General features: G+C 40.4%; 2 protein-coding genes across 3 annotated transcripts in view; both read left to right on the plus strand.

The window, feature by feature from the left end:
• Positions 1 to 1,394, plus strand: part of mzt1 (mitotic spindle organizing protein 1) — a 2,463-nt gene extending 1,069 nt beyond the window's left edge. The window contains exon 3 of the mRNA XM_035664144.1: positions 853 to 1,394. Within this exon, the coding sequence (XP_035520037.1) occupies positions 853 to 870 (18 nt within the window). The 3' untranslated portion in view covers positions 871 to 1,394. The remainder of the gene's footprint in view (positions 1 to 852) is intronic.
• A 7,741-nt stretch (positions 1,395 to 9,135) lies between these two features.
• dachc (dachshund c) overlaps positions 9,136 to 13,742 on the plus strand; it is a gene marked incomplete in the record, with an annotated part of 23,279 nt that continues 18,672 nt past the window's right edge. For both annotated transcript variants that reach the window (XM_035664134.1, XM_035664135.1), the window contains 1 exon segment: positions 9,136 to 9,433. In XM_035664134.1, the coding sequence (XP_035520027.1) occupies positions 9,341 to 9,433 (93 nt within the window).

Genomic DNA, 13,742 nt, shown 5'->3' on the forward strand with positions numbered 1-13,742 from the left:
ATATTTTTTGTTGTTCAGCTAATCAATTAATCAACCAATAGTTTAGTTCTTATTCACATAGTGAGTTGATGTCAATACCATCAACAGCCTACACAAGCACTGAAAACTAGAGTAGTGTCAGTCTGAAAGTTGAGATGCCTGCAGTCGGTCTTGGTATCACATTATAGATCTCATCTGAATTGAAAAACATTAATAAAGCTGTTAGATGTGAAGATTACATACATATATATTTATAAAAGAATATATACAGTGAGACAGTGTCTGTTGTCAGAGATTCTGAAATGCCATTTATCTTGAGGTGTCCCTCCCTTAAGTATCTCGATATTCCTGTCTGTTTATTTACTCTATAAAGAGTTTGTCGATTTTACGGAAAATATACAATATAAGATCGCACATATGTTATTGTAGTCTATCCATATCTCTCTCACCTAACATTGTATCATACTGCTCAAGTTTTGTTTTGTTTGTGATATGGGGCTTTATCTTTTGAGTGACTCACTATTGAGAACAACTGGTAATAGTAAAATATTATTGTCATTCAGATAAGAGGGAAAGTTGTCATCACAGTCTGATTTTAAAAAAAAAAAAAAGAAGTAAAATATGCACCATATGAGTTCCTAATATTCATTTGTTGTAGCTTTTGTGTTTTCCTCACATATCAACCTCCTTTTCCTCCTATTTATTTTCCCTTGATTTTGCAAATACTGTTTTGGTATTGTATCCTGTGTGGTAGTCAGCTTACATATACAGCTGTAGACTGATTGCAAGACAAATATAATGTAAACTGTGTAATAATGTTATAATGAATCATGATGATCCATCACTGCTGTATATTTTTATTCTCTGTTTCAGGCTGAAGGTGCAGCCTGATCACCTCAGTGTGGGAGACTCTTTTGGGATCATGCCCTGTTCCTGGATCTGTACCTACCTACCGTAGACTCTCCAGCCAATCGGATTTGTGTGTGTGTTGGCACTCTGTCCTCTGCGTCTCCTCGGTGACTAACTGCCCCTGTTTTTTGCTTTGACTTGTGTCTGAGTTTCTGAGTGGAGATATCAAACACAGTCCTCTTCCTACACACAAGTCTTCTCCTGCCATAAGGGCATGCTCAGCCATTTTGCCTCAAATTTAGGCTTGCTCCAACTCTAAGTTGAGACTGGTATTAGCATTGACATCCTGCCTTAATTTAAGAGCCTATTTCTCGTTTCTGATAGTCAACTTGTGTTGCACTTTTCATGAGGATTTTTTATTGATGTTTTGAAATGTCTATAATTTGTTGTGAATTGTTTTTGATTTTGTGTAAGCACAGAGCATTTTTCAACTTGCCATTTTCATTGTCCATGTAACCGTCAATGAGTGAACAAAGTCTAAATTAAAATGTTACAGTTGACGGCCACCAGGTGGTGTTGTGTCATTCTTATTTTGAGCTGAGTTACAGGTATTCATTGGGTGTTCAGATCTAACTGTAATCTATCTCAGGACTTTTCCTGATGTTTAGGAGCAATTAAATGCTGTGATTTTATCAGGTACTTCTTTAAATAACATTTCCCCTTTTTATTTTCCATGAAATTACTGTCTTTTTCTGTGTTGTTTTGATCTCATTGTAGAACGTACCAAAAGCCTTTTTCTCCAGTGATATCATTCTAATGGGCTTTAGATTTTACCAGGGAAGTTATCTTTCCTGTCACACTAGGCGAAAGGAACAAAGATTGTGGTAGAAAACTTCACAATAATACAAACGCATACCATTCAGGGGTGATCACATCCACGTGTACAAACGAGAAGACATTAACAAGGGTCATTCTTTGCAGCAGGATGTCCTGTTCAACTGAAATCTTAGCTCCCCCCCCTTTATTTCTGCGCTCTATCCACAAAAAGGTATCTGAGATATATTGCAAACTTGACAAAAAAAAAACACATCTTTGATCAACCAGAAATGAAGCCCCTACATCATGTGTCTAACCACACAGAGCATTGTGTTGTTCCCCACTGTCTGTAAAATAGCTCTATTCATCTTCGAGACGAGGGAAAATGCTGAGAGCACACAACATTCCTCCACAGGCCAATACACAGGCGAGAAGCGACCTAGGGCTTGAATCGGTAGCTTCTGAACGTGTGTGTCCCTCGATGTGTGTGAGTTTAGGTGTTCATGCAGCGCTGTAGATGTCTACAAATGAGTAGCCCTTAAGCCATCTGACAATAACGCCTCACCCCTCACAGGCGTACCACGGAGAAAGCGCAGCGAGTGAGCAGGAGAGTGTGTGTAAGCATTTCTGTCTGCTTCTGCTTTGTCTCGCCATCTCTGACTGACAGGCTGTGAGTCTAAATCTCTGTACTGCTGCTTTGATCTCTTAACACAGTATCTCCTCTGTTCCCTAATACCAGCATCGTGTTAGCCAAGTATGAGAGGTATACAGATATGATGCAGTGGCTCTCCTCGATAGCCCATGAGCCTAAACAACCCCTGGCCTCCGTGGGGGGTGAACTGCATGAGATGTTGATGGAGGGGAGACCCACATTGAGAATCCTTTTCTATTACAAAGGAAAAAAGTTATGCATGGCTTGATTGGCTACTGTGGGCGTGGGATTCAGGATGCATTGCTCTCTGTTTGATGTGTTTGAAGGGTTCCTCCTGATCTTAGCCTTCTACTTTGATCTCTGTAAAACAAAATATTCACAAATCCCATAGTCCTGACTGAGAGATTAGCGTCCATATATGCATAAACATCTAAGAGGTGTTCAACTAGGGCACTGGTCAGGTCACATGACTGTATAAACTCAAGAGGCATGCAGGTCCTCACATCAGAACTTCTAAAGGTGTTTATGTTTGTATGTCTGATAATTATCCAGGCCGAGGATTATTTTTCTGATAAATGAGGGCAGTCTCATTTAAAAGTGAAAGATCTATGTGTTGCAATTACGGTCCAGGTGTTTACATTGGGTATTACAAAAATAATTAGACTGGACTGATTAGAAGTTCCTTATGCATAAGGAAAGATGGTCTGTTGATGTTTGTACAAACCTAAATTACAAACATATTGTCTCATGAAAATAACTACAATGTAGAGGCTTGTGTGAAGCAGAGTTTAACCAAAAGTCAAAAGATCTCTATGTGCACAGTTATACTTAGCTTACTAATTACCATTAGCCATAAACAGCCAGGTTTAATGGTCTCCCTGCAGAGACAGGGCTTTGTTTGTTGTGTCCATTTCATGTTTTATTTCTAATTATATGGTGATTTCAGGGATAGATATTTTAGTTAAAAGACCTTTATGAGTTCTTGTTGAATGAAAAAACTTGGGAGTTATATTTTAGGAACTCTGTGTTTGATAAATGTGTGTCCAGCTGTATTTTTGGTGTCTTATGAATCCATGTGGGTGAGGCCACACACTGAGAAAGCAACAATATTAACTCTAGTACTAAGACAATTCAGAGATATTTGTAATTCAGTATTTTAATTGTATGCTACTATATATTTCTACTCTACTATTTGAGAAGGGAATATTATTTTAGCATCATTTACTTCACTACATTTGTTTGACAGCTATAGTTATTTTGCTGATTAAGAGTTTAAAAACCTATTATATACTGTACATATGAAATGCGATGCATTACACTAGATATATAGAACAGGTTGAATTAGCTCCACAGCAGCCAGCTACAACATTGAAATTAGCAACTGTAGGATAATATTGCACACTGTCAGAGGCCTTTTGAGTGCATAATAAAAATGTTTCTGAATTTTAATACTGACATAAGTTTACTTAATGCAAGCCATTGTAACTTTAGCTGAACAGTGGCCATCATCACACGACCCTGACTGTGAGCAAGTAGTCTGGGACCAGAAGCATCATTTTTTCCTATTACTTGTAATTTGTAGATTTCTTCTTTCAAAAGTTATATATCGCTTTAAGTAAAGTTTTGAAGGCAGGACTTTTACCTGTAATGGACTAGTTTTTATATTGTGGTATTTCTGCGTTTACCTAAAGGTCAAGTGTGTAACATTTAGTGGTATCTAGGGGTGTAGTTGTAGATTGCAACTCACTCACTTTGCCAAGCGCAAGGGCAAAACTACAGAGTCCACAAAACGTTCTACCGTAGATATGATACATAAAAATAAGTAGTCTGTCTATCAATCTCAGCCTATTAATGAATAATCTTGTATATGGGCTACATATAAATATAGATATCTATGCATATGCTACATATATAAATAGTCTGAGTCTGTATTATTAATATTTGCGTAACTGATCAAGCCTTTCTGACCCTCATCTTTCAGCAATGTGAAGCTTCTGTCTGTATTTGCCCTAAGAGGAGTTCTGTGACCTTGTTAGAGCTTACTTCAATACACCACCCTTGATTAAATACAGGCCACACTTTTTACACTGTAAGATTATACTATTTAGATCCCAATTAAATTCCTAGCAAGGAAATTGGATCATAAACTCTTTAAAGGATCGTTAACAATCATTAGACAGGATAATGGCATGGCAATCAAAATATGTTTTAAAAAAAAAAAAAAACTTCCAAAGTCTTTTAGTGACTTTGTTGTTTTTGGACATTTTCCAAGCTGATTAATGTAGAATTGATTGATTTACAGTTGTAATTAGCTGTCTTCTGCATAGATGCATAATAATCGTATATCTCCCTGCTTGTTTTAAAGTATTAATTGGTTTCATTAACAAAAGCAGTTAATTGAATAACAATTAACAAAGTTGGTGATGGCATCGACGCAGCACGTGCAAACTCCCTTGTGTTTTCCCTATGATGATAATGAAACCACCTTTTTATCAGATTGGAATTTTGTGTGTTGGACTATGTAATGACTAATATGATATTGGGCTTATTAGTTTATTCGAGTGGCTCACTGAGGCGTTAAGCTGGTATTGAACACGTTGTGTTTAACAGGTAGGCACCATATGCTGCCTTAATCAGACATTGGAATCACATTCGGTTGTTAAATTGTCTTCTAATAAAAGCAGGTAGTACAACAACTTGAGCTAATTCAATTTTGGGCGAGTTTGGGTGAAGTGAACAGCTGTTCATATTTGTTGAATTGTTTTAACATTCCCTCTCTTGTTTTTTTTTCTTTTTTCTTTGTTTTTTTAGGGTTTAACTCCAACAGCGTGTTTGTTCTTCAACTTTTCTTGTAGAAAATAGAGATGGAGGGTGGACTAGCTGTCCACTCTCCTTAAAAGAAGACAATACCAGGCATATTGTAGTGACAGCTTGCATTGTGTGTGTGTGTATGCGTGTGTATGTGTGTGTGTGTGTGTGTGTGTGTAAGAGAAAGAGAGAAAGAAGACAGGAAAGTGAGCATGTGTGTGTATGTTAGAAAAACAGAAAAACAGAGAATATGTGTGTGTGTGTGTGTGTGTGTTCATGTGTGTTACAGTGACAGCTTGTATTCTCCGTGATTAATGATGTGCTGTGTGACTTGATAAGTGCTTCGGAGGACCAACGCTTGTTTCAATTAGACCTTGTGAAGGTCGCGACGCCGCGCCGGCCTCTCATTATCATATCCATAATCAATCCACATTATCATAGGGGAATGTGGAATGGATGTGTGATATCTTGGTCATACACGCACACACACATATAGAGATGAGCACACGCACAGACACCTAATCACATACCAAAACACAATGACATACTCTCTCACTCACAAGAGCACACACACACACCCTTCACTCCAAGTTGATTTGAATCATAACAGTGGCTGTCGGAACGGATTGTCTGTTCAGATTAAGAGTGTGTTTCTGAGAATTAAGCAGCGCTGATGGTGGTGGCATTTCAGATCCCCTCTGCAGACACAAATGCCAAAACATCATTCTGTCACCCCCCTCCTTCTCACTTACACAACCACATATACGACCAAATGCTCACACACACACAGAAAGACACACACACACACACTTAACCAGGACCCTGGGGCATTTTTAATAGAGGCGAAGTGATTCGTATGTTTTTACTCCTCTAATGAGAACAGATTGAGTGGTATTTACACTTCATCGGCTGATCTAACCACCTACACATTTCCCTCATGCTTCTGCTGCTCACTGGCCAAAACAGACATGTGGAAAGGACCAGAGCTTGGCTTTCAAACAGCGACACAACATGAACATTATCTTTGTCTCTTTGGCTCACGGTGGCACTATAGCAAGATAAATATGAATTATTAACACAGGAAAACAGTAGCCAGATTTAATTTCTTTAAGGCGGTTGCTTTTATTTGTCCCAGACAGTAAAAATTGTAAGAAAAAGGTGCCTGAAGCCAGATTGAAATCTCTGGCAAGCACATTGGTCCAGGGGGGTGACTCACTTGGGATCTGACTGTTGTTTCCCAGTGAATCTTTAATTTAATCAGTAAGTCTACCTGAAATCGAAACATACAAAAAAATTAGGTCACCTATTTCCTCCAAAAACATTAAAACAACAAACTAATGTAGACTATACAATAACATGGATAGGGCAAATGTTGGAGGTTAAAACGTACTTAAATCACACGGTACTGGAGCAATTATAGGAATTAAGGAAGATATAAAATATTAATTAACTTGATAATATTCAGTGAATCCTTCCAGGCGGTGAAGATTGGAGGATGAGAAGCTACTCCAACGATTTAGTGTTGCACTCCTACAACATCGTCAGACTCACAGCTTAAGAAGAAAGGATCAAAATTGATGCAGCAGAAGCAGAGATATCACCTTTTTTCCCCCCACACATTCTTCTTCCTTATTAAACTACGTTACCCACAATGCAACCTGACCACCGATAGTTCGTCAGAGATTCTAGCCTCAAGCAGAGATGAGGAGCGGACTACTGTAGAGGTCTCGTAATGTCACTTCTTTCTAAATCCACACCCCAAGATTTGTTTCACTTTCAAAGTTGTAGTATTCAGCCCCAACCAATGCTGACTCAAGTGACATCACTCAAGGCACTATCTGATTTTGTGCAGCTCCCTCGTGAGCCACACAAAGCTTTGTCCAATTTTTTTTTTTACACATGCAGTAGTGCTCCCCAAGACCTGTCTGAGTTTGATGTGGTGGAATTCCCCTTTAATATTACACCGTTGAAATATGACTATGTGTCTTTCCTCTTCAACTGTATGCTACATTGTATTTTATACCTCAGTAACTGGAGAGATATCGCAGTAAGAAGCCCATCGGTTCATTGTTTCATTTCATGGGAGTTCAAGCACAATAGCTGCTGTAGGAATTAAACCTATGACCTTCCTGTTGTGAGACAAAGTTACTTCCCACCAGGGCATCCTGCAACCTACTCGTAACAGAGTTCTCTTCAACACTGTGGTCGCCTTCCAGACCGTGGATGGATGGAAATTTAAAAACTGCCATCTAAGGTCATAATCGTGACATATTACTCATCAGGTTGTTTACACCACCTTTTGTGGGCTAACTGGGTTCATATTATATCAGTAAATCTATTATAAGATGATGCCACAGGCCTGCAAAGTTGCAAAGCACTGGCCTGGGAGGTTAAAACTGAACGTTTTACCACTTATTAAACACTTAAAGGTGGGAATTTACGACATGAATCAACTCTGCTTAACACTGATGGCTTTATCGGTGTATTTTCTACAGATGGAGAAAGAGAGTCGTGACATTTCTTTTTGGCAAGGAAAAGGCCAGACTCAGCAGGAGTTATCAAAGGCAAAAAGTAAAAAGTTCGAGTTAGCTATCTCTCTCTCTCTCTCCCTCTCTCTCTCTCTTCCCCTGGAGATACTCATGTTAAGCATAATTAAGCAGATTTGATTAGCATCAAGCCTGGCTTCCTCTCTTGACTTTTAATGAATGTAAATCTACCATCTACATCCTAAAGATTAATTTCTGCCAATTAAAAAACACAAGAGGGCTTATTGGAGAGAGGGGGGGTTGTGAGGAAAAGAGTGTTAAAGTCCTTTGAGTTGGAGTACAGTCGGAGTTTTATCCTCTTCCCCCTTGTCTTATGGTGAGATGGTCTCTGGAGATCTGTGTCTCTCTCTCCCTCACGACCAAGATCATTATCAGCACAATGTTCCGTGAAAGCCACTTTGAAAGGACTGCGAGCTCCATATGTAAATGATGGGAGTGTGTGTGTGCGCGGGTGTGTGTGTGTGTGTGTATGGACTGGATGAGGAAGCAGTACAGGGAACAGGTAAAGGGGTCAATTTGTCACACGAAGGTTATTGCCCCCCCCTGCCTCTCTCCCCTTTTGGGAGCTTTTGTGCAGTCTCTCATCTCTCTGGTTATACTCATTCTGGATCCTTAAGATTCAGATTCAGATTTTTGTTGATTTAAAACCATGATTGAAAGGAGTACAAACGATAAATAATAATAATAAATTAATAAGTTAAATTACTTGTACAGAGGTCAAACTTCTGATTTACTTTTGAAAAATAAGAAATTTGCAGGTGCTTTTTCCAATATTTCACTATGCTTGCATTCTTACATTAAAAAAATAGTTTACTATTTAATTATATAAATAATTGCAAAGGAAAGAGACCCTCCTTTTCTTATCTAAGCCTTTGTGTAAATGTGTGTCCCATTTATGTTTAAATTTAAACTTAAGATCACACACAGACCTCAGAGTTTACTGTGACACTCCTGTAATCTGATGATATTTCTTTGATATTTGAAATGCCCAGTATTATTGTCTGCTTTTGTTTTTATAGCAGAGCAATCAGATTTAATGAAGTCTCTCTGATGGCATCCACATTATTTAGACATGAGGAATATTGCTCTCAAGACAAATAACTAAGGTGATCAGTTCATAAAATGTTCAAGGATAACACAATTATACAACTATTTATCCCAAACAGCAGGCTAATGTGGGAAGATTACAGTGATACCATGAAGGTTTAAAAACGCTATAATTGAGTGCCACAGACACACTAAGCCCCAACAGGAGCATTAACATTAAAGTGTCTTTTCGTTAGGCGTTCATAAATAGGCTTATCCAAAGTTTATGTAGGCTAATCTTTGCACTCTCCCTCTCCTCTCCTCTCTCCCTCTCTCTCCTCTCTCTCCCTCTGTGTGAATGTGTCTCTCACTCTCTAAGAACACGACCAGGCTCCTCCTCTTTATGTTAATGTGACAGTAGCATCTCCAGCTCGGAGACAAGCCTCCTCTCATTCTGACTCAACTATGTGATCTGTTTTTCCACACACACACACACGGACCCTTGTCTCCTCTCCTCTCCTCTCTTCTTTTATCCCCCTCTTCTCCTCCTCGGCACACTCAATGCGCACTTCCCTCCGGGCGAAGCAAACTACGTTTGTTCGGTGAAGTTACTTTCTTTAGGTAGTTGACTTTGAAGTTTACTTTTGTACTTTAAGTGTCGGACATGACTACCATGGCAACTCCGGCTGCTCCGGCTCTGCTCCCCGCCGCTCCGCTCGGGCACCACCCGGCGCCGAGTTCCGTCTCTCCGGCCACCCAACCCCGCCACCTGCGCCACCGCTCCGGCCGCTTCTCTCCCGCTCTCCGCAGTGGCCCACCGGCGCTGCTCCCATCGTTCAGGGCGGGACCTCTTAACTGGCCAGGAATCGGGGAGACCGTTAAAGCCGGAGGAGCTCCGGTGTCCCACGCAGGCGGCTAAGCCGTGTAACGCCACCGCCTGTCGCCCCGTGGAGGACGGCCGGGCAAAACAACGAGTGAACATGGTGGATGTGTGCAAGGGTGCACACAGACAAAATGGAGCATACCAGTTCACGGATGGGAGACACGGGACTACCATAGCTGCCGAGGCGTTTCGACTGGTTGTTATACATACAAAGAAAATGGTCGGCCAGAGAGAGAGACTAACAAACACGCAAAGAATACCTACACCAAAGCATAAAGAGAAAATATAAATAGCCACCAGGATGGTGAATAACGAATAGAGAGAGAATCGAGGTGCATGGGAGCATATAGGAGCGCCTACGACAGAGGACGACAGAGATATAGAAGACAAACCTCATCACTCGGCAGAAGACATATAGAGAGACCGCTCTACAACGACCTGTACCACCAAGGGTGAGTCAGGTGTGAGGGAGAGGAGAGGAGAGGAAGGGGGCTGGACCAGTGTGAACCGGTAGGTCAGGTGGTGGCGGCGTGTGGGGTGGGGTGGGGTTGCAGCAGGTGGGGTTATCTAAAGCAGGTATAAGGGCTTACTCACCCACCTTTATACTGTGTACCTGAGACCAGTCTGCAGGTCATGGCTCTTCCAGGATGCATCCATGAAAATCTAAATTGCAAAGTGAGAATTAATGATCAGTTTGAAGCCTTATGTTTTATATATTAGGGTGTCATAATATTTCTGTAATATTTCAGGACTTTGCTTCAGCGTCACTCTGATATCTGCATGGGATTTGTATGAATTAAAGGCTAATAAAGTCATCTAAAAGCCACTGTTAAACATACATAAACTATATGTGTTTAAGGAATATTCCATAAATTATTTTTCTGAAAATATGACCTGTTTTTGTTTGTATGGCTGCATTTAGTGCCAACTGGCTGGAGGTCCAGTTAACCCCTTTTTATTTACCACATTAGTGCTGCTAGGCCTGTCACTTAATTACCATTTTAACGGATGATGGTGGTGTTGACGATAATGAATTTTAGTAATCTCATTTTTTTTTTAAAAAGCAGTCTTAAAAGTTTGTCATGTTATCATAGGTTATAATCTCTCACTCTCTCTGACATGCACACACACACACAACAACACACAACAAACACACACACACACAAGGAGTCCCTCTCTTGTTTACTGATCACACAGCACACACACCACAGTGTTCTCTCTGTCTCTCTGACACACACACATGCACACATTGAATCTGACACTGTCATTCTGAGAAATTGATTCTTCACAGAAATTAATTAATTTTCATTTGGCCCCAAGCGGCAGCTTAAATCAGGACAAGCTCACTCACTCACTCACTGATCCCTTTGCTCTCTCTCTCCTTCTCTCTGCCTCCCTCTCTCTCCTTCCTTAATAACTCGCTGTCTTATCATATCAACACTCTTTAGCCCTGAGCATCAGAACAGAGGAGATGATTAAATGAATTCTCGGTATTTATGATGCGATTATGTAAATTAGCTGTTTTGCAGAACTCCGATGGTGACCAGCTACATGGGTCATCAATCCAATGCGCCACAGAGATGTTTGGATAAAGGGGCTAAATTGACGGGGATTTGTGGTTTCCTGGTGCCTCAGTCTGCTGTTGTGCAGACCACATGCTCGTAACAGCATGGGTTTGAATCCAGAGGAGTGTGGATTAGCCTTAGTTTGGGGAATTTATATTGTTTGATAGTTAATCCCTGCTCCTTGGAGCATGAATGATCCAATTTACACCTGCCATTAAATCCGGATAGGGGATGTGTCAAGATGTCTACAGATAGACACCAAAAAACTAATTTTGCAATTTATAAACTATTTTTCTTCCCATTTCTTTATGTTTCGTGGGTATGGGTCAAATCATTCAGGTGCTCTATTTTTATCTTTAAACTGCATTTTGATTTTAATACCAGGTGTTAGCTTTCGATACAAGCTTTGACTTGTTGAACAAAACCAGAAACAAACTAGTGTGAGAATCAGCTTCCAGCTCCATGTGCACAGATGAACACCTGCGCTTTAAGCATTTGAGGCCCTCCAACCAAGACAAAATCCAGATGTATCTTCTGGCTGCTTTGGGATTCCTTCTATGTCAGGTGTTAATGGGAACGTTGTTCTACAACCGCTGAAAAGACGCAGCCTCCGCCGTCTCTAATTATCCACACAACACTCAAACAGCCTTTAGTTAATGAGATCTGGAAACATCACTCGTCTGAAATCTTCAAACGACTTCCGTGATTCTTTGTCTAAAGGCTTCGAATGTGCTTTGGTAGCCATTAGTATCATCCCCCCCTGCATTAGAAGTTTCTAAGTAATCCCCTGTGTGGATGGAGCAACATACAGTAGCAGGTTAAAAAAAAAATAGGACTGGAGGAGGTTAAAGCAGGAGGGCTGGCCGGCTAAAAGTTCCAAGAAGATCTCCAAGAATATGATGTTATGGCTCTCTGACAGCTTCAGGGATCAGTGAGGTTTTTGTTACTGATTAAGACAGCTATCACTTATTATTTTCCAGTCCAGTACAGTCAGACAGGCTGGAGGGAAAAAAACAGCCTTGTCTGATAGTTTAACATGACTAACAGTAACGCTTTACATGGATCCCTGCTGTTTATTCTCTTGGCTGTTTGTTCATTCATTTGTTCTTTTTTAAGATTAAAAAGAAACATTTCGTAGCAAAGGTTACACAGACGTCCTCTGTTTATCATTGTCTTTCCTTCTCCTCTTTGTCTCACTCTTTTACTCCTGCTGTGCAGACACACACACGCGCACACACAGACCACTGACTCATCAAACCATGAAGAAGGGCCGAATTCACCCTCAGTCAAAGCCTAGTTATAATTCATGCATAGGTGGCACACAAACACACACACACACTCTCTCTGTCATCTCCTAACACACACACACACTCTCTCTGTCATCTCCTAACACACACACACACACACACACAAGCTCACATGGTCACGCCTGTGTGTTTGCTGGCTTTGCTGCTAAATGACATTAGTTCCACAGAGAGAACATGGCGTGTAGGAGGCAACCTGATCCTCCGTCCTTTTCTTTCTCCCTCACAAAGGAACAGTTTCATTCTCTGTTAGGAACACACATCAAACAGCTCGCTCAGGTCAATCTGTGTGTGTGTGTGTGTGTGTGTGTGTGTGTGTGTGTGTAAATATATTTTAGATATATATGTAACCTTGTGTGTAGAGTGCACAACTGCCAACCCTCACTTGTTACACATAAGTAGTGTAATGTGGCGAGGTACAAGATCTCTGGTTACTTTTTAACAAAACGTGAGTTAATAACAACACATGGTGTCAGCTTGAAAACATCTTTTACAGACAAACACCTGATAAGTAGCACAAGATATGTTTCATAAGCATCGCTTCTTTAAAGGGTTAGATAATCTAAATTACAGGAAGAATCTTTTATCATTTGCCACTTGACGTCCATCATGCAGATAGTTTTGTTTTTCATTTTGAAATATTCTGGCTGGATATTCCTTCCTCCAGCCTGATACAATGGAGGTGAATGGAATTTTGTTTGCGGTGTTCAAAGCATGGAAAATTGCATTTTAAAAAAGCACCTTTTTCAGAAACAGGGTCCATGTTTCTCTGGAGATATTAACAGATAACATACAGACAGGTAACAGTTTTCAGAGGACTGAAAAGGAGAGAAAATTGTGTTATGTTGATTATCCAGCATCACAGGGACACCTTATCTGGAAAGAGATGTCTTTTTTTTCTTTTCTTCTAAGGGTGTGAGAATCACTAACAAGATTCCATTCACCTCCATTGAGTTTGGGTGGAAGCAGAGAACTCGAAACCTCCGCACCTCAAATCCGGCATGGCTAGATATCACTAGAGGTAAAAGGGAAAATACGTTTCTGTTAATTGACCCTTTTAATGTGGAAAATGACCAGAGTTCACACGTTTCCTTGCAGCTTTTACGACCAGGGGCATTTACACAAGCAGAGTCAAATATGAAGCAGGTGTGAATAAATGAAGAAAATAAGTTTGTTAAATCAAATGATGAACGATAAATGAGACGAAGCGGCCCGCGGAGTACAACAAAAGCCCGCTCTTTGTGTTTCTCTGTGGCAGAGCTCGGTTGCACAAGTTGGCAGCGGTAAGCCGGCGTGTGTGTGTGTGCGTGTGTG

Source organism: Morone saxatilis, unplaced genomic scaffold, assembly GCF_004916995.1.
Source record: "Morone saxatilis isolate NCDOM2014 unplaced genomic scaffold, NCSU_SB_2.0 Contig19, whole genome shotgun sequence".
In the NCBI taxonomy this organism is placed as follows: domain Eukaryota; kingdom Metazoa; phylum Chordata; class Actinopteri; family Moronidae; genus Morone; species Morone saxatilis.